This window comes from Pantherophis guttatus, chromosome 5, assembly GCF_059756535.1.
Source record: "Pantherophis guttatus breed Tessera chromosome 5, ASM5975653v1, whole genome shotgun sequence".
Lineage (NCBI taxonomy): Eukaryota > Metazoa > Chordata > Lepidosauria > Squamata > Colubridae > Pantherophis > Pantherophis guttatus.
This window is the reverse complement of record NC_142067.1, coordinates 98,329,581-98,352,181: the sequence shown is the minus strand read 5'-3', so window position 1 is coordinate 98,352,181 and position 22,601 is coordinate 98,329,581. Positions and strand designations below refer to the sequence as shown.

Genomic DNA, 22,601 nt, shown 5'->3' with positions numbered 1-22,601 from the left:
TGTATATAATGGATGTATCTATTGTACTGATGATAAAGCATAAGCTTAAAGAATTCAAGTAGCGACAGACAATGCTTGCAAAATTAGGTCCATCAGCTCACAAAGAATTGTAAGTGAGAGAATGAGAAATGAGAAATCTCAAATTATGATCCGTTGGTTGTGGCTTTTCAAGAAAAGTTTGGACAACCATTTGTCCAAGTTTGTATGATGGCTTCTGCCTTGGGCAGGGAGTTGGAATAGAAGACTTCCATAGTCCCTTCTGACCCAATAATTCAATGGTAATCTATTAAAGATGTTTGGAACTAAATTGTAAAGTTTTCTTTTTTTTTTATTGAAAAGTTTTACAAAAAGTTTACATATTTCCCCCCCCCTTCCCTACCTCAACCTCCCCCCTCCCCCCCTCCCCTTCCCAGAACAAATTACAGGGTATAAACTTCAACAATCATAATCAATCCTAATCTAAACAATTATGACATTTCACATCTCTTGTTTCTTCAATTCCCTAATTACCCGCCTAGCTTTATTACTTAAAGACACACTAAATATCTATATAATCATTCATAACCTATCTGCAATTTCTTATTCCGATATTTATTTTGAATATAATCTATCCACCTTCTCCAATCTCTTAAATATCTTTCATTTGAATGATCCTTCAGGTACGCCGAGATTTTTGCCATTTCCGCTAGATTTATAACTTTCATTGTCCACTCTTGGATTGTAGGTAAATCTTGCTTCTTCCAATATTGTGCCACCAACAGTCTTGCTGCAGTTATTAAATTCAAAATCAATTTAGTCTCTATAACTGTACAATCCGTAACTATACCCAAAAGAAACAGCTGTGGTGTAAATTTCAGCCTCTTTTTAAGAATATTTTGTAAAATCCACCAGATTTTAATCCAAAACGCTTTAACCTTTTTACATGTCCACCAAATGTGAAAATAAGTAGCATCCTCACAATTACATCTCCAACATTTTGGTTGTACATTTGGATACATACGAGATAACTTTTTTGGATCTAGATGCCATCTATAAAACATTTTATAAAAGTTCTCCCTTAAATTTAAATTGTAAAGTTTTCAATATAGCTTTCTGTGTGCAATTATTTTTAGGATTGCTGTCTATTGTGAGCCAATCCATCCTGAAACTGTTTCTTAATGCTACAAAATATATTCAATTAAGCAAAGTTTGTTCAGTGATTAAAGTGAGATTACTCCTCCTCAGGATGAGGTATAATTTTAATTCCTTCTTATTAAAAGCAAATATGGGAAGACTTAGTTATGTTTCACATTATGCTTGAATGACATATTTTGGCTTAAAAATAGTTATACGTGTTTATTTGTGGTGCATCAACCACAGAACACATATATAACATTTATTTAAAATACAGATTAAATAAATTAAATGGTGTTTGGCAGCTTACAAAAAATTTAAACATTAAAGCCACATGATCAGCAAAATAAAAAAAGTCTTATAATCCTAGATATAAAAGGAATATTTTTGCACCTTCTCCTAAACCGTAACAAGGATGGATGGACCAAGTAATAAAAATTTATTTCAAAATATAGAGAAACAGTAATACTTGAGTGTTAATGCTAAAGATACCTGGCAGGATCTGTAAAACTGCATGAAAATTGACAGCTGTACAGTGGAATAAATTCACATATATACCTACAGATATACATATACATACATACACATTCACATACATACATACACACATACACGCACAAACACACCTGTGTCATATATATTTAATAATAATTTAATAATTTATTTAATAACTTTATATGGCCATCCATTTATATGCATGAAGCATATAAACGGACTCTTAACTCTTAAATTAACTCTTAGCTAGGCAGCTAAGAGTTAAAACGGTGTAAAAAAAAAGAAAATTAAAAACATTAATAACATAATGACAAAATTAATAACATTAGTAACATAACTGACAACATACAAGTTATTCCACATTTAATACAAGCATAATACAACCAAGACCAAGAACTTGGTTCACCCACCTCTGTCAGGGCTCCATATCTGGCACAATATTTTTTTTTGTTGCATTAATCCTTTCCTTCCTTCCTTCCTTCCTTCCTTCCTTCCTTCCTTCCTTCTTTCCTTCCTTCTTTCCTTCCTCCCTCCCTCCCTCCTCCTTCCTTCCTTCCTTCCTTCCTCCCTCCCTTCCTCCTTCCTTCCTTCCTCCTTCCTTCCTTCCTTCCTTACATTTTATTAGATAAGACAGTAAATAAATAAAAGATGACCCATTAAAGATTTTCAAGTCAGTTCTATAATGAAAATTTAAGTACAAGTTCATTATCAAGGAAACAATTTTTCCTCCTTCTCAGACATAAATGTGGATTAACAGTTTCAAAGGTGTCAAATATAAATTACATTCAAAATTATACATAAAACAAGTTTGCTTTGTCATATATCTGATAGTTCAATTAATTCGAAATATACATGTGACTTTTGAAGACTTCAAAGTATTTATAGTTTCAAAATATTTTCAGTATTTAAGATACGTTGTTTATTTTGTTTCCTTAAACATAATGTCTGGCATATAGTTGAATATCCCTGCCAAGTTATACATATTTCTGCAGGTCTGATATGTGGGAGAGGAAGGGAATTGCCAATAGACCTTTTATTGACCTTATGATTCATTTATACCATTTTTCACAGAACCTCTAATCCAATTATACCTGGTGTATTCCTGTATAGTTACCTGCTAGGTCAGAACAGGAGAGTGCTATTTGAATCACAGTTTTTCCATTCATATGCTTTTCTACATTGTACTAATTACCTTGTGTTTCATTTCTGCTGCACCACTGTTAACCTTTCAACTAATATGTCAGATGTAGGAAAAGGGACATTTTAGAAGACAGACAAGTTTAAAATTATAACCCCTTTGTTCTTCTTCAGCAGACATAATTATTCACAGGTAACTTTAGGATGATGATGTTAGCACAGCAGATGGACTGTATGATAATTCATGCTACTGGCTCTTACAGTTCTTGAGGGTTTGCTAATAGGATTGTTCTCACTTTAAAACTAGAGGTTTTTCATCTGCTTTAGCTAAAGCTAAAAAAAATACAGTACTGTAGTATCAGATTCTGAAATGTGACAAACAATCCATCTACTTAATTAGTTGTTTTGGCACCACAGAAGATTGGATAGTGGTAGTGGGTATTTTTTTTTCTTTCCACTTAATATATACCTTTGTACTAAAAATTATTTAGCCAGCTAAGACAACTTGTATATAAATTTCCCCACATATACATTTAGAAACGGTTATTTAGCAAGCTTATCTTGTATTGTAAATTACTCTCTCTATAAGCCTTTTATCTGTATTCCTACTTGTAACAATTAAAGCAGACAGTGTGAACTTCCTAATTTAACACCTGCTGAGCAGTGGAGAGCCAGGGCTGCGCACTAGAAACTGTTTCCTATAAAGTTATTTTTACTAAAGAATCCCAGGTTAGTGGTTATGACCATGTCAGTGATAACGTGTGCTACTAAGCCAACTGCATGTCTGCCTGCTGAGGAAACTGAACTCCCTCAGTGGGATGCAAACACGGAGCTCAAACATTGAAGATTTGAGCTCCGTTCCTGCATTCTGCTGAAAGCATTCCCTTCTGCTCATTGGAGAGGAGCTGAAATCCTTAGGTAGGCAGCTGTCATCCAGCCTCCAGAGACACGAGGAAGCTGAAATCCTAGCAGAGAGCAATCTTCTCATATATCCAAGATACCCTGTGCTTCTTACCTGGACTCTGTCCACTCAACAACACGTAAGATTACTTAACAACCGAGTGTGCCAAATTTTTGTTTATTAGATTTTTTTTCTTGCCTCTATTACTTTATAAGTAACTCAAAGTAGTGAACATACATACAGTATTACTCCTTCCTTCCTGCTCCTATTATTCTCCCGACAACAACAACCCTGTGAAGTGGGTTGGGCTTAGAAAGAGTGACGACCCAAAGTCATTCAGTGAGCTTTCCCACCTAAGGCAGGACTAGAATTCACAGTCTCCTGGTTTCAAGGCCTGCACCTTAACTATTACCTTAACTGCCCCAGCTGACCTTTGCTGTCCTCTGCTTTTGACAAGGCATGCCTGGCCTAGCTGCTAGGCCAGGTTGAGTCTGGGCTTCAGGCTGCACTGAAATCAGTCCCCTGAGACACAACACAGAGGTCAGCCCCAGTCCATCAGCATGGTGCAAAGCTGCAGCCCCCTGAGCCCAGTCCCAGCTGCATTCTCATGCATGACCAGGAGAAGAAAATGTCATGTGGCTAGCAGCTGCCTCATGAAGAGCTAGGCTGGTCATGTCTTCTCAGCAGCAGAAGCAAGAACAAAAGTCAGCTGGGGCAGCAGAGCACAAGGCTCCAGGGGCCAGAATGTATAGATGGTTAGAGACATAGGTGGTTGGGGAGAGTCAAAGCCCCCTGAGTCATAAATGTAAGCAGTCTGCCAAGTGCTTGAACTTCAATCATGTGACAACAGGGATGCTGCAATGGCCATAACCTTGGGCACCAATGATAAATCCCTTCGTTCAGCACTACCGTATCTTCAAACAGTTGTTGAATTTATGGTAATAAATCAAGGACTATTTGTACTGTAACATTATTCTTTTATCTCTTAAATTTCTAAGGTTGTATTTTGCAGACAAAATATTTGTCAGGTTAAGCACAGCTATCTTTACATGGCACGGGATGATGACTTCTAAACTTCCTATCTCCAATTTTTTTGGCTTTTTACAATTTAGGGATTAAAAAGGATGAAAGAAGGGAGGGAAAGAATAAAATGACTATTACTTGAGAGAAAAAAGGATTGGAATCATAATTCTGTTCTTTCTGTCGGTCGGTCCGTCTTTTTCTTCCTTTTTTATTTTCTCTCTTCTGTTTTTCTTATTTTTCCTTCATTTTTTTATATTTTTATTGTATTCAAACATTCTAATAATTTTTTTAAAAAAAATTAAGCTTCTTTAGTGTAGAAATTACATCAGATTAAATGGTTAAAATCGCTGTAATAAAGAGGTATGTTCCTTTTGATGCACCAAAAAGTGAAAGATCAGTGAGATATGATTGTATCAAGCCCTTGCCTTCAAAAGCTTGTTTCTTTTTCAATATTCCCTTCTGAATTCTTTGCCAATGTATTTGGTGAGTATTACTTCTCAAGAATAACTGGTGGTGAATATTTATTTATTTATTTATTTATTTATTTATTTATTTATTTATTTATTTATTTATTTATTTATTTATTTATTATTTGAATTTCTATACCGCCCTTCTCCTTTCGGACTCAGGGCGGTGAACAGCCAGATAAAAAACATCTATACAAACATCACAGTTAAAAAATAAAGTTAAAATAATTTATAAATTTGGCCCATAATTTAAAAATTGTCAATTTAAAATAAATATTAAAATTTTAAAACTAGCCCTAAAATCAGGACAGACCGGCTAACTGAAAAAATAAGTTTTTAGGGCCCGACGAAAAATCCGGAGGTCGGAGATCACTCGTATCTCTGGGGGTAGATTGTTCCATAGGGTAGGTGCCACCACAGAGAAAGCTCTCCTCCTGGGGGTCGTCAGCCGGCACCCTCTCTGTGGGAGCGAACCGGCCGGTGGGAGGCTATTGGTGGCAGAAGGCGGTCCCGTAAGTACCCTGGCCCTAAGCCATGGAGCGCTTTAAAGGTGATCACCAACACCTTGAAGTGCACCCGGAAGTCCACCGGAAGCCAATGCAGCTCGCGCAGGAGAGGAGTCACATGGGAGCGCCCCGTTGCTCCCATAATCCCCTGCGCAGCCGCATTCTGCACCAGTTGGAGCCTCCGGGTGTACCCCAAGGGGAGCCCCATGTAGAGAGCGTTACAATAGTCCAGATGAGAAGTGACGAGTGCTTGAGTGACCGTGCGTAGGGAGTCCCGGTCCAGAAAGGGGCGCAACTGGCGTGTCAGGCGAACCTGACAAAAAGCCCCCCTGGCCACGGCCGTCATATGCCCCTCTAAAGACAGCTGCGCATCCAGGAGGACACCCAAGTTGCGGGCCCTCTCCGTGGGGGCCAATGATTCGCCCCCAATAACCAGCGATGGCGTCAGCTGGCTATACCGGGACGCCGGCAGCCACAGCCACTCGGTCTTGGAAGGGTTGAGTCGAAGCCTGTTTCTCCCCATCCAGACCCGCACGGCCTCCAGGCACTGGGACATCACGTCAAGGGCATCATTGGGATGGTCTGGGGTGGAAATGTACAGCTGAGTATCATCAGCGTACTGATGGAACTCCACCCCAAAACCACGGATGATCTCACCCAGCGGCTTCACATAAATGTTGAACAGGAGGGGCGAGAGGACTGACCCTTGCGGCACCCCACAAACAAGGCGCCTTGGGGTCGACCACTGCCCCCCTGTCAACACAGATTGCGACCGGTCGGAGAGATAGGAGGAGAACCACTGCAGAACGGTGCCCCCCACTCCCAGTCCCTCCAGCCGGCGCAACATGATACCATGGTCGATGGTATCAAAAGCCGCTGAGAGGTCTAATAGGACCAGGATAGAGGAATAACCCCTATCCCGGGCCCTCCAGAGATCATCCACCAACGCGACCAATGCCGTTTCCATGCTGTACCCAGGTCTGAAGCCGGACTGGAGCGGATCCAGATAGACAGCTTCATCCAGGTACTGGGGAAGCTGTCGCGCCACCACACTCTCAACAACCTTCGCAATAAAGCGAAGGTTGGAGACTGGACGATAGTTAGCCAAAACAGCCGGATCCAGGGATGGCTTCTTGAGGAGAGGCCTCACCACCGCCTCTTTCAAGGTGGTCGGCAGGACACCCTCGCTCAAAGAAGCGTTAATAATCCCCTGGAGCCAGCCTCGTGTAACCTCCCGGAAAGCCAGCACCAACCAGGAGGGACACGGATCCAATAAACATGTGGTTGCGTTCAGTCGTCCCAAGATCCTGTCCACGTCCTCGGGAGCCACAGGATCGAACTCCTCCCAGATAACACTCTCAAGACCTGCCTCAGTCATTTCGTCTGAACTAACCCAGTCGGCGGCCAAGTCTTCCCGAATCTGAGTTATTTTATCATCCAGATACTGTACAAAATCCTCAGCTCGGCCCTGCAAGGGGTCCTCCCGTGCTCCCAGATGGAGGAGGGAGCGGGTCACCCTAAACAGGGCGGCTGGGCGGTTATCTGATGACGCGATAAGAGCGGCAAAATAGCTAGATTTCGCCGCTTTTATCGCCACTACGTAGGTCTTAATATGAGACCTTACCAGTGTCAAGTCAGACTCGGAACGACTGGCCCTCCAACCGTTCTCTAGGCGTCTTTTCCGGCGCTTCATCTCCCTCAGCTCCTCGGAGAACCAAGGAGCTAAGTGAGTTCGGTACCGGGTCAGAGGCCGCAAAGGCACGACCCGGTCCAAAGCCCCGGCAGCTGCCCTATCCCAGGCGGCCACCAGGTCATCAGCCGAGTCATGAGCTAGATTCTCAGGAAATGGCCCAAGCTCCATCTGGAACCTATCAGAGTCCATCAGGCGCCTGGGGCGGAACCACCTGGTCGGTTCCGCCTCCCTGCGACGGGGTGCGGCGGTCAGAAAGTCAAGTCGAAGGAGCGAGTGGTCAGACCATGACAATATCTGAGACTTCATGGATATTTGAGACATCATGAATAACTTTTTTAAATGAGCCCAGCCAACCAGTCACTGAACCATTTATTTCATTGTAGTCAAAAAAAGCCATGACATGTACCAGGTTTTGACTGAAGATGGAGAATAGTAGATACATTCTCATTGAGCTCACACATCAGATTTCTTTATTGTTGCATAATAAGATTTTTTTTCAATTCCCTAATCACTATTCTTTGGAAATCAGCCAGATGGCTTACTTGATGCATTAAAATAATGAAAGACTCTTGACCAGTTTGAGAGACCAAGGTGACATGAGATTGGCTATCAGTTGCTCTCTTAGCCCCTTCACTAATTGAGATATATGTTTTCTGTCCATAAAAACTCAGCAGTTTCTTGTGGCTCAATGAATATTTTTGATCCATAGGAATATCTTGACAGGTAAAGGTAACTACCCTGTGAATGATGTGCTTCATTTTGTTCCTGATAATATTTTCTTCTATGAAATTCTATATTTTCCTCATTGTATCTTTGAAAAAAAATGATTGAATTTGTGAGGTTCTCTGTTTCCTTTTCCTACTGTTTCTCCGTTTTTGCTACCAGTGTAATATTCTTAAACTGCTCCAAGTAGCAGTTGTTTGAAACTTAGCTGGTTGGCTTTTCTCACTGATAAATTTTTAATTAAATTCATCAGAACAGGAGGTTTATAATCTATGTGATGTTTTGCACCAATATTTTATTAACCATGTTTTAGAATAGAATAACAGAGTTGGAAGGGACCTTGGAGGTCTTGCTATCAATGATCTAGTACACTGATGGTAAACCTTTTTGGCACCAAGTGGTCAAATCGGAACACACATGCGTACGTGCATGCCAGAGCCCCGGAAACTCGAAGACCACCTGACCTTCTGATTTCCAGCACATACATGCACACCAGCCAGCTGGTCTTTGCATGCACTGGAGCCCCAGAAACTCAAACCAGCCAGCCACCTGCTCTTCTGGTTTCCGGTGCACCAGCTGATCTTCGCACCAGAGCGCCAGAAACCCAAAGACCAAGTGGACAACGTGCACATGTGCACCAGCCAGATCAGCTGCTGGCATGCATGCATGTGCTGGAAAACTGACGAGCAGCTGCTGACAGCACGTGTGTCCACAGAAAGGGCTCTGCGTGCCACTTCTGCACGCATGCCATAGGTTCTCCATCACGGATCTAGTATTTCATGTTTTCTTGGTCAGCTGTGGTCATTCAATAAACAAATCATACCTTAAATTGACATCAGAATACAACCATCATTTATAATTGACATACTTCTTGCCATTTCTGTTATATGTAAGCAAAATTACTGAGGTTAAGTAGTATATTGCATATGCTTATCTAAGTATATGCATGGAATCTTCCTATTCTGTCCTGAAACCCAACCTTCCCTCTTCCCAATGATTGGAGGATCTAGGCTGGGCAAGTCAGGCCAATAGTGTATAACTATTAAGATCCCTGATAGGACATTGAACCACCTGTAGACAGGTTGATGTTGGTATTGGTATATTGATGGCCCATCAGTTCAGGACACAAGCAAAAATGTCAGTCTTGTTCAATGTAACTACATCACTAGTAAGTGTACGCTGGGCTACAGAGCATGTATAACTCCAGGTTCTGAAGACAAGTTATAATTCACTTTGTTCTGAGAATATTTTTTTAATTACTTTGCTTAGCTAATACTACTACTGTAAAACATTTTCTCTACTTAACCTATTTAGACTTCAAAAGAAATTAGCTTTTGGAATGTCTGATTATAATAATTCAAAATCCTTGCTAACTTGGAAACAAACTTCTAATTGAAAGGTGGTGATGGAGGGGAATCCATCTGTCTTTTATTTAACAGTGCGTAAACTCGAACTCTTGATTTTCCTAGCTTCATAAGTCTTGTCTCTCTTTTTTTTAAAGGAACTCTAAGCAATAAGAACAAATGAAAGAAATTGCTTGAAAGAAATAGAGATGCTTCTTCCATTCAGTTCTCCCATAATAAATAGAAGGAAATCTAGTTTAGAAACCTTCAGATACCTTTTGTTACAAATAATAGATTTAGCAGAGGGGCTACATTCAGCTATTTGTAAATGATCAAAGGAAAAATACGACTTATTCAGCACATATTTCAATAGAGAATGCTCTTTGTAAATAGTGACCTGCATGATTTTAACTGTCATGTGACTTTGCTATATTGCAATTTAAGTGCAAGTAATATCATTAATTGTACTGTTTATATAGAGATTTTAATTGTTTAAAAAGTTTGCTTCACAAGGGGCGTGCATAAATGCACCAGCGTGCCTACCGTCCCTGTCCTAATATTCCTTCTTACTCTTACTCTTTTCATGTATTCAAATGATGTTTATACTTTTACCTGTTATACCTTATATATGCTTGACAAATAAATAAATATAAATAAATAAACTTTTCAGGTTGTATTAAGATAAAGCCATCTTATCCTCACCTTTCAAAAATAGGTATGTAGAAGGGATAAAGATAACAGCACATGATTATATAGAAAACTTAAGTGCCCAGCAAATGTTTAAATATTACATGTCAGGTCTATACTTGTCTTGAATCTGTACAAAATTTGAGCTAATTATTAGATTGCATTGATGATCGTCTCCTGATACAGGATATCAGTACATTAAATTCCCATTAGCATATTTTAGTGCTTTCAGATCTTTAGCACCTGAAATAAAGTCTCAATCAATTCTGTAAAATTCATTACTTAATAAATGCGCATAGATTGTATTACATCTCTTCTTTACTTTTGACTAAAACAATTTTATTTACTAGACGTTGTGTGATTCTGCACTAGTTTACTGGCCATGGTTTAATTATGACACCGCAATTTCCTCTAAAATCATCCAATGCTGAATACATAAAATTCAGCTTTCCCTAAAGGACCTTTCCCATTGATACAAAAGAAGAATTGATGACACAAGACCATTCCTCTACAATTCCAGCAGAGGTCTTTAGGATAATAGATTTAGTCTACTAAATAATTTCTGGCTGATGGCTAGACCCAGGACATCATACAAGAGCATTGTCTTTGATTCAGGTAAAGCACCAGGGTCCCCAAAGAAATTGGCTTTCACTTTATTTAACTCTCCTCCAATGTATAAAACTGAGGATACACATTCAAGAGAAATTAATGAGGAGCATCCAATCAGAACGCCCAGATAAACTTTCTCCAACCATTCTTTCTATAGTGAATATGCACTTTAAAAAATTCCAAAAGGAGATAATATCTAGTTTAACTAGATTTGACCATTTTTATATATTTGGAATCCTGTATTTACATTTCTATTTCCCTTTACCCGATAAATATATTTTTATAACTATAGATTGGTCTGATTGGTTTTACAAAATGATTGTTAATTTAAAACTTTCCTAAATGCAAGACTGTCTGATTATGTACTTTAAGTATCTATTATGTTTCAGAATTATCACAAGGTTTTTTAAATTTCTCTGTCACTCCTTTCTGTTTTTGAGAATTGGATTAAACAAAATAGTCTTCAGTAAAAAAGAGAGTAATTTCCTATCTGGACAAACTGACAATGTCAAATGGTTCACCCTGACCTGTAGCAGCCTATTACAATTATTTAATAATTAAACAAACTTACGTGGCTGTCCTAGTCACACCCCATGACTCTGGGAGCCTTTACTTACATTAAAAATCCAAGAAATAAAAATCCCACCTCAATTTTATTACATACAAATTTTACTGAATAAAATTACGTTTTACTAGAGAATTTATTAGTTATATTTTATTAGTTATATTTCTATGCCGCCCACACTCCGAGGACTCTGGGCGGCTTACACCAAAGACAGTATACTAAATAGCATATTGCCCCCAACAATCTGGGTCCTCATTTTACCCACTTCGGAAGGATGGAAGGCTGAGTCAACCTTGAGCCGGTGAGATTTGATCCGCTGATCTGCTGAACTAGCAGGCAGCTGAAGTAGCTGCAGTACTGCACTCTAACCACTGCGCCACCTCGGCTCCTCAATGATGGTTATATCACAAATTATGTGACTGAACTGTTAGTAGAGAAAAGCTGTCTATCTTATAATAAGAGTAGCATGGTTTTGGTATAAGTTGTTCAGAATCATCACATTTAGAGTTCTTATTTTTCTGAAAAATAGATTGCTTCTTTGCTATCTTGTGAATATTTCAAGAGCTTCATTAATACTATATTTTTTTCCAGGTCTTATTTCTTTTCATAAAACCCTTAAGGCACAAAGGAATTGTCGCAAACATTGCCATGAAACCCAATCTGAAACAATGGAAACAAGTAATGCTGTTTGGAATATTTGCCTGGGGCCTCCTATTCCTATTTATCTTCATCTATTTCACAGATAGCAACACCACAGATGCAGTTCCTAGTTCCTTTTCATATGTTGAGACTAAAAGACTCTTGCCTATTCAAGGCAAACAGAGGGTTATCATGGGAGCAATTCATGACCCACCCTTCTCCGAAACAGTCAATGAGATGCTCTTCAACAAAGATGTCTTAGATTCATTCAAGTCAGAGACTGGGAATATTAAAAAGTGGACTGGCTTAGATAATAGTTTTGAAAGTGAAGAATTTTTTCCTTCTCAGTTAAGAAGAAAATCCAAAAGCAATTTTCATCAGAGGAACAGTGATTATTTATTTGCTGCTGGTCAGCTTCAGTTATCAAATAATGTTCAGCGAATAGTGAAATTAAACTCTGCACAGGGGGAGGTTCAGAAGAGGAATATTTTACAGAACAGTTGGTTCCCTCAAAAGAAGATAAAGAAAAGAGACCTAAATCACAGAAGAAGAGAAATGGTTGAAGAGTCCCATGAATGGAATGAAATTTATTCCACAATGTCAAAATCGTTCCTGTTCAGGCTTTGGAGGGGAGATGTCTCTTCTAAGATGCTGAATCCTCGCCTTCAGAAAGCAATGAAAGATTACTTGAATGCCAACAAGCATGGGGTGAAGTTCAGAGGGAAGCAAAACTCCCAACTGACTTCAGAACAACTCTTCTGTGAGCTCAAGGCACGGGTAAAGATCAGAACCATTGATGGTGAGGAAGCTCCCTTTTCAGTTCTTGGTTGGAAAAAACACGTCCCTCAAACTTCACTGAATAAATTATATCCTCGTGGATTTGGAAGCTGTGCTGTTGTTATGTCTGCTGGTGCCATACTGAACTCTTCTCTCGGGCATGAAATAGGTGGGTAAAGATGTTTAGCTTATTTGAACTCTGCTATGTAGCTGGAATCCAGATAACCACATGTGGGCTATTTCTGTACTCTTTGGCCTTTATAAGATAAGATAAAAGAAGCAATGGATTAGACCAAAGTTCATAAGAAAGCATCCTATTTTGTGTAGAGGCAACCATATTCTTTTTCTGGAATTAAACAGAACAGCATTTTGTAGCAATCTTCCCATATTGCTATTCTCCAGCAATGACACTATAGCAAGGCATACTTCTTCTGAATCAAGTAGTAGTATGCATTGTCTCCGGTTGAAGACAACAAATTTATAAGTATTATGAGAAGGGATTTTTTTTCTTCCAACACTTAGTTTCTCCTTTTTATATGATCTTTTCTATCAACTCCTACCCCCACCCCCAGCAAAAAAAAAATACTTTTGTGAATATATTTGGAGGTTTGTGGAGATTCTCAGTCATCCAGGTCATGGTTATTCCAAAGGTGCTTTTCAAAATGCAACTGGACTCGGTTTTTTCCTTGAAGACATTTTGCTTCTCATCCAAGAAGGGTCTTCAGTTCTGAACTGAAGAACCTTCTTGGATGAGAAGCAAAACATCTTTAAGGAAAAGACAAAGGAAGTCCAGTTGCCTTTTGAAAACCACCTTTGGAACAATGTGTTTGGAGAAAAAAATTGTACGTTTTGTTTTTAATATAAATTCATATTACTCATATGACCTGAATCAGTACAGAAACAATGTATATTGCATTTTTCTAAATTTTAAAATACATACAACACACATTTAAAAATCGATAGTCAACAAATATATTAAGGGTTAGGGTTTACAAAATATTTGTATTAAGACAATGCATATGTCTTACAATTTGGGGCATATTTTGCTAAGTGGTTTAGAAATAGGACAAACATACCTGGTCTTTGAAAAATTAGAAATTGAAAGAAACAAATTTTACAGATTTATGTATTTCAAGTGGAAATGTTATCAAGCCAGATTGAATACTCAGTTTATAACATTTTTGATTATATAAACGTATGAAACAGTTCGGATTTATTTTAGTTTTCTTTTTTCCCTATCAAATAATTATTCAATCTAAATAGAAATGCCACATTTAAAACTTGGTTAAGATTGGAGAGATTTATACACACACAAAATTCCATTACACTATAAACAGCTGTAACATTCCAGTAAACTAGTATAGCAGTCAGTGAGACTCAGCTTTGGATATATCATACATTTAATTACAAGCAGCACTGCAATGCCAATTAGGGCAAATTCCATTACTATATGGAAGCAGAAAAGTTTAAACAATGAATTAACTATAGTAACAGATTTTATGAAAAGGCTAAATCATACATTTAACCTTGTTTCCCACCAGATGTTGAATGGCAACTATCAGCATTCTTTACCATTGGTTGATTGGGGCTGCCAGATATTAAAGAACAGCAACATCTGGAGACCCCAGGCAGTACTGTGCCCAGGCAGTGGTGTTCCTAGACAAGTGAATCATTTGAAAGTATGAAAGGACATTAAGGTTAAATAGTTTTAACCCTCTATATGAAATTTCAATAAAAGTATCAGTAAATATAATATATTCATTGTGATTAGTGTTAATACAACAATTCGTTAGGTATTCTATTATCATTAACTGTCAGTACATGAATTTGAGTCATGAACAAAATAGTCATTTCTTTGCATATAATATACTTAAAAAGAAACTTATAAAAGTTCTCTTTTAAATTGTAATGTAATGTAAATTTCAGTCCTTTCATTTTCCCATTTATTCTTTGGTATAACATAACCAAAGGTTTTAGCCATTTTCTCTCTTTCGCTTCTTCTTTTTCTGTCTCAAATTGAAATAAAAAACATACGTTTTTATCAATTACATGTTCATCATTATCACATAATTCAATTTCAAATTCTGCCGTATGTTCTTCAATTCCAAATGTCCTGTTATCTTCTTTAAATCTTTCTGTCAGCTATACAAATGAGAACCATTGAAACGTTTCTCAGTCAGTTGGTCTTTTGACTTCATCTTATAGTCTTCATATTCTTGTTTTAACAATTCACAATATAATATATTCCAAAAGATGATTCAACATGTTTTCCTTGGTTAATGTATTGGTCAGGGAGTAATGCACTCAAAGATTATTAAAGGAAATTTGATTTTTTTTCAGCATTTTTACCTCTTACAAGTATCAATGTTATGAATAGATTAAGACCTTTATAGTCCGCTATCCTATTTTACAGAATGGCCCTACAGACTTCTCTCTGGGAAGCCCACAGACAATGGCATGCTCTGTTTTCTGCCGTTGATAGATCATTGGACAGCCTTATAGTTCTCCAGATCAATAGGCACTAACTGACCTGTTGTTCATAATCGTAAATTTTAAAGCAATTACATATTCATCATTGATAGTATGATAGTAATATAAACGTGTAGTATTTTTTATTAATTTTTAAATCCCAATGGATAAATGAGCTGTATGCTTTAGTGAAGTTAGATTTCAACATTGTTGAATTTTCCAGTGCAAAAAAACCCCCAGGATGAGCCAACAGTTTCTTGGATTTAATTCTCAGGATGGCACTCTACTTTTATCTGTGGAGATTCTCAGTCATCCAGGTCACAGTTCTTTCAAAGATGCATTTTTCTCCAAAAGGCAACTGAGTACAAGCCTTGGTAGTACAGTGGCCTAAGGCACCCTGTTATTAAGCTGGTTATTAAGACCAGTTGCCTGCAATTACTGCAGGTTCGAATCTCGCCAAGGCTCAAGGTTGACTCAGCCTTCCATCCTTTCTAAGGTAGGTAAATTGAGGACCCAGTTTGTGGGGGCAATAAGCTGACTTTGTATAAATATACAAAAAGAATGAAGGCTATTGCTTAGCGCATGTAAGCCGCCCTGAGTCTCCGGAGAAGGGCGGCATATAAATCAAATTAAAAAAAAATTAAGAAAACCAAAAAAACCCTGTTTTTTTCCTTGAGGAGGAAAATGTTTTGCTTCTCATTCAAGAAGCTCCATCCCTACCATCAGAACTGATTAAGCTTCTTGGATGACAAGCAAAATGTTTTCTTCTTCTTCCTCAAGGAAAAACCAGTTCAGTTACCTTTTGAAGAAAAAAAAAACACCTTTGAGAGTTTCTCCCAATAAGAAATCCAAGAATTAGAGTGCCTAAATTAAAGCCTATAATAGGCAGAATTATACAGTAATAATACAGAATCATACATATCATACAGTAATAATAAGCATCTAAAGTAGCAAAAACTGCCTCCCTTCCCCTCCATTTTGGTACTCCTCTCCAGTTTTCAAAATGGCTACGGGTTTGGTTGGATTTGTTTTTACTGAATTGTATCTTTTTTTATATAGAAAGCTAAGTGTTGAAAAAATGTTAATTAGCTAACATCAGAAGTTGAGAGATGAAAAAGTAATGAATTAATTCCCCTGACTAATAAACTCATGTGGCCACAGAAACATGTTTTCTCTTGACATCTACAAGACAAACTCTTAAGCAACATTTCATGTGTAACCTCAGTAAGACACTTCATCCTGTACTTGAGACATGCAAAATACTCTAAGTGCAAAATAAATTATGCAGAACTAAAATATAAACAGTTTTCTTTAGGGATAATGCAAATCCATGTCTGAATCCACTAAGAAGTATGCAATATTTGAAGTCTTCTAAATCATGTGGTGCAGACAGTTTTCCATTCACCCCTCACTACATGTTCTTCAGAGAGAGAGAAGAGTTTCTTATTATTAACTCTCACAAATATTAAATTGTCCTATGGCAGTGATAGCTAATCTTTTTGCCATCGTGTGCCAAAAGTGGGGGGAGTGTGGGAGGGGTCACTCACGCACATGCCCACACCCATAATTCTATGCTCCGTGCATGCGTGCCAACCCCCCACACTCCCCCCTCTTTTGCCATGTGATGGCAAGGTAGGCCTGTTTTTCACTCTCCCCTAGAGCCTTTCCAGGAGGCTGGGGAGGGTGAAAATGGCCTCCCCCACCCCGGAGGCCCTCCAGAGGCTGGAAATGGCCCATTTGCCAATTTCCGGTCCTACCGGAAGGCCCATTTTTCACTCTCCCCAGACACCAGAGTCTTTCTAGGAGGCTGGGGAGGGTAAAAACAGCTATCCCCACCCGCCTGGAGGCCCTCCAGAAGCTGAAAGCAGCCTTTTTCCTGACTTCCAATGGGCCCCAAAAGCCCGAAAATTAGCTGGCCAGCACGCGCATGCACACCGGAGCTGAGCTCGCGTGCTCACCGATATGGCTCCATAGGTTGCCATAGGTTCGCCATCACGGTCCTATGGGTACTTAAATACATTTTCTTATTTTTACTTTAAATATCCTTCTTTATCATTACTTGTTATTCTTTTCTCAAAAACTAAAATGTTTGTGAGCATTGAAAGTGCTATCATTATCCAGTTACTTCAGTAGGCATCTCTGCTTAGCATAAGAACCATGCTGTCCTAGCACTAAAATTTGAAAGTGGGTAATGTCAAATATTAAGGGAAGTCCTACTGGTTTGAAAACTTCTGTTGTAAAAAAGCTTAACCGTTTTCCCCTTTTCTCACAGTATGAGAAAATAAAACAATTCAAGTTAATAGATTTTTTTTTCAATGGTAGTTGCTTAGTGTCTCATTTTTATCTCCCTACTCTTTGAAGATTCACTGAATATACGTTAATTAAAGCATTTTCTAAGCCAAGTTTAGTTTTAAGGCTTTTGAGAAAACAATGACCTTTATTATATAAATACACGTACCACTTTTTCTAATAATCTTTGTCATTTAAACAGAATTAACAGTTTTGTCTCAAGCATAACCTTCCTGGAATCTTTCTTTCTATTTAATATGTTCACTACATTGTGACTCATCCTTTATTGAAAATGTTTCTCTTGCATCTGTGGTGATACACATTTCCCTCTCTTCAAAATATTCATTAAACATCCTTATATATATGCAAATAAAGATACCAACTTGCATATGGAGGAGACCATCTTGAATAATACTTGGCTGAAAAAATTCCTTCCAATTTCCTGAAAGTTTTCTTCCTCTGGGGGAAAAAAACCCTTCTGTTTTGTATCTCACTCTCAGATGCAGGAGAATTTATTTTAGTGATGCTTATGAGGTTTGTTTATTTTTGTGAAGCAGTGGAAGGCACTGCATATCATCCTGTATCTCGTTTATCATTCTGTGGCCCCTTGACTGTCCTACTTGATCTGAGGAATCCCCATACGGGGAGTTGCCTCATAATGTCTTTCTCTGAGATGTTTTTGAAACATGGGGATCAGAGAGGCTGCAAACTACAGAAGAGATCATTTAGCATGAAAACAGGACATTCCAACACAACTTCAAAAGCAATTTCTTTCCCATTAATTTAGTAAAATTACAGATAGTTCTCAGTGACAGTTGGGAACAGAATTTTCATTGCTAAGCAAGATGTTTATTAAGGGAATTGTACCCAATTTTACATCCTTTTTTTGCTACAAGAAAATCACTGTAGCTGTTAAGTGAATCACTCAGTCGTTAAGTGGATCTGAATCATACATGCCTCTTATCAATTTTGATCACATGACTGGGGATTCTGCAGCGGTGATAAACTTGAGTTGTAAGTCACTTTTTTCAGTGCCATTGTACATTTCAATAGTCACTAAATGAACAATGGTAAATCGAGGACTAGCTGTAGTAAACATATTTCTAATAAAGCTTAACCAAAGTAATATCTGAAAAATAGGCATAGTATGGATAACACCTAGTCTTAATCTAAAATAAACAAATATGATTGGAAGTGTATATCTTGATGTGGTTATTTCCCCATTATTGCAAATGCATGTATTCACTGTGGAATACATGTGTTCTATTTTTGTAGTTGTTTTACTATGCCTGCTTGGCTTCTTATGGGATCTGTGGATACAGGAAGCTTCCAGTCAGATTTTCCTGTTGCACTTATCATGAGCTAAATATGTGTGTATATGAAGCAACAATAATTTTGCAAAGAAATTTTAATTATGAAACTCACATTATCATATCTAATTCATTGCAACCCATATTATTCTGTTCTCTTCTTCTGTTTTGGTAGAGTCCTAACATTACTTCATTTATAGAAAGTTACATTCTCACTGTTCTCTTCCCCCCATCACCACCCCATAGCCCACTTGCCTGTCCACCCCCTTCTCTCTCTTAAAATAGTGTTCTGTCATTCCAGACCTAATGTTTCACCCCTTATTATCTGCTCTGGAGAGTTTCACTTATATACCTCCAGGCTGGTGATGACAGCAACAATAATAGTAGTGCATATAATTTTATCTGCCATGTTTCAGACGTTTAATATACATTTGTGATATATTTATCTCAGCAGATAATGAGATAAGCTGCAAAATATTTAAGATGGATTCTTCTAATGGCAATCCATACAATACTCACTTCTTTCATATTTCTCTTTTCTTCCCGAACTATCACCCCTTTTATTCCTTTGTTGGCTTAATTCTTTGCTGGTTTTTTTTACATTGAGGCCACTATTCATTTCTTTTCTCCTTTAGTTACTGAGAAAGGAATGCACAGAGGAAAAAGACAAATGTTTTATTATTTAGTGCATGTATATTTTATCTTCCTGCCCATATGTATCTTCCTTCTGCTAATGCTCACTTTAATTTTATTGCTTATTTAAGGTATCCTTGCTTTATATCACATCAGATCTCATGGGACTTGCTGTCATAGTCAGGTTCAAACCTTACAGTTTTAATATGCAATTTTGTACCATATTTATGTTGGTACTTATAAGAAAATGCCCCCTTCTTTACTAATCTACTTTTTTTTCCACTTTTTGTGGGAGAGGAAAGACGAACAATAGGTGACAAAACATGAAAGAAAGGGCATAAAAGTGGAAAATGCTAGCATCTGAACCTCCTATAAAATGCCATGAATGAGACAGCATGATGATAGAACAAAAAGCTTTTTGGAAAACTACTTGTATCTCACAATGGAACTGTAAGCCCTTCAAAGTAGTCCAGGCAAGAAACCAGAAACATTAGTACTAACCCTACTACCTTACTATTGCCCTGACTTTGACTCTTTCTATTCCTGTCTCCCAATTATAGGAACATTCTTGCTCCTGACAGCTACATTACATTGATTGGGTGCCATCAAGCCAGTGACAACTCTTGGTGATCACATTCATTTTTCTCAAGAAGAATCTGATCCCAGCTTGGCCTTTTAGTTGTTACAATGGTGCACTCATTGTTGTAATCAAGGCAACCCAACTGCTTGCTTCCTTCTCTTTCCTTCAATCTTTCCCAGTGTTACAGAACTTTCAGATACTATTCAATCTAGCCAATACCTACCATATAGAATTCCAGGGCTTATCAATGCAGTATAGAATTGTTTCACAGCAGAATGGCAAAATATTGTATGAATAACTGAACTGTGTCTGATGAGGAAATAAACATTGCCAGGATATATTCACACTCTCTCATAATTTAAATGTTGGCATAGTAATCCAAGACACAGCAAAATGTATTTGAAGATAAATATACAAAATGTATAAAAATACCCAAAGTATATAAACTTCAGGAATTGCATTACAACTGAGTATTTCTTCAGAGCATAACTTTTAAAACAATAGTAAAAAAAAAAAAAGGAAATAATAAGTGTAACTAATTCTGTAACTAGGTATTTGCATTTATTGTTTCTTTGTGAAAAGAATTATATATAACAATAGAACCATATTTACATGGATTATTAATTTTTCTGTTCTAATTTAAAAAGCTTAATGAAATTTCTGTTCACAAAGACTGTTCACATTTCCATACTAATTTTAAAAGCTTAAATATTTGTCTTGGTTTAGACTGTTCTTTGTACTAAGTCTTGAGTGAATTTTGAGTGATTCTAGGTAGCAGCAAATATTTCTCTTTCTGGGCACAAAGAGAACATATCTGCTGTGAGCTCCATGTAGGTGTCAGGAAGGGCATCCGACCAATAAAGCTCAGCTCCATTCAGTTGCCTTGACTCCATCCTGATGGGTCGTTAAAAGAAAAAAAATGAGAATATAGTAGAAAATATTTGTGAATAAAACCTGCAGATCAAGCATGTATACTAGAATCCATTTAGAATATAGTGGAATCTACTTTTAAGTAAGCATCTGTATAATTGCACATGTTTAAAAACCCAAATAAAAGTAACTTTTTTCACACTAGATTCTCATGATGCAGTTCTGCGATTCAATTCTGCTCCAACAAAAGGTTATGAAAAAGATGTTGGAAATAAAACTACAATGCGCATCATTAACTCCCAGGTAAATCTGTTGAAGATCCAAATGTATATTATTGTCTCGGAGATATTGACCTTTTGTAAGCAATATGAAACTTAATAAATACATTTCTAAAAGTTTATATGTATGTATCTATCTATCACCATCCACATACTCTACAGAATCTCTTTAACCACTTACAATGTATAATCTAAGTTATTAGGTTCTACTATTCGAATAAACTCATATTTTATTTAGTAATCAAAATGAGTTGCTGCTCTTAGATAGTTGATAATCATCAACCAGCATATCTATTAGCTTCAGTGTAAAATTCTGTTACTGCAGGATTGTAAATAATAAACTTCTAGCTTCATAATACAGTAGGTAGGGAAAAAAATAATTTTATATCCTAGGGATCACATAAAAAGACCGAAGAGGAAAATAAACAGGAAAGCCAGACTCAGTGGCTTTGTTGATTCGTCTGTCCCTATCATCTTTATTATTTCATTCTTTATAAATTATATCTTAAATAGACAACTTCATTTTTTCTGCATTTTAAATGTATAAATTTATGCTACCTAGGCAAATAATCAGGGCAGATCTTTTGGATTGTATAATTTTCCAGATATATAATTCTTATCTTTAAACATGCATGTAAAAGTGGTTTGGAGAAAGATATTTTAAATTAGTTAGAAAGATATTTTGTGCAAAGTAAATCTGAATTTTTGAAATTTAAAAATGCCATAGAATGTGGAAATTGGAATGAAATGGATATAGATTTTAGTACATATTGTACTGGCATTAAATATTCAGACTGTTACACCGTAAGAACTCACAGGAACTAGATAAAATAGAGATGACATAAACCAGCAAAGTTGTAGAGAATGGAATGAAGCTAAGAGCTGTAAGTGATTAGAGATTCATGATCAAACAAAATGAATACTCCTTTTTAAAAACCTGCAGCACCCTCTTGTGGCAGCTACATTATTCACTTCAAAACAAACTTCTATTTGTATGCATTTTGAATTTTATATTTCTTAACTATGACTTGCAAGCTAATAAATTCCCTACTCCTCAGGCCAAAATTATTTCTTAAATACTTGTTGGAAAATATTTCATGCCTGCAGTATCCATGTATATGCTGAAAAATGACTTTACGGGTTTTTTTGCATGGGATCTCATCACCCTTGAGCATACAAGTTGTCCTCGCTTACCAACCACAATGGGGATTGGCAACAACATCACTAAGTGCTACTGTCGCTAAGAGAAACATTGCACGCTGCTCTTACAACATTACTTTTGCTTCCGTAGTTAGGCAAATCATCACAGTCATTAAAGGGGCATCAATGACTGCCACTTCTTTTTGACTCCGCTTGTTAGAAACAGGTTGTGAAGCATATAGCGATCATGTGACTGCAGGATGCTGCAACAGTTGTAAACATATCTCCAGCTGTTGTAGTTTAATAGTGACAATTACTGATTGAAACCTACACAGAAAAATAAAAAAACTGGTA

The 22,601-nt window shown here is 37.4% G+C and overlaps 1 protein-coding gene across 3 annotated transcripts in view; it reads left to right on the top strand.

Moving 5' to 3' along the window:
• ST6GAL2 (ST6 beta-galactoside alpha-2,6-sialyltransferase 2) overlaps positions 1-22,601 on the top strand; it is a 69,723-nt gene that overhangs the window by 34,114 nt on the left and 13,008 nt on the right. For all 3 annotated transcript variants that reach the window (XM_034419506.3, XM_034419523.3, XM_034419514.3), the window contains 2 exons: positions 11,854-12,847; positions 21,035-21,132. In XM_034419506.3, the coding sequence (XP_034275397.1) occupies positions 11,911-12,847; positions 21,035-21,132 (1,035 nt within the window). In that variant the 5' untranslated portion in view covers positions 11,854-11,910. The remainder of the gene's footprint in view (positions 1-11,853; positions 12,848-21,034; positions 21,133-22,601) is intronic.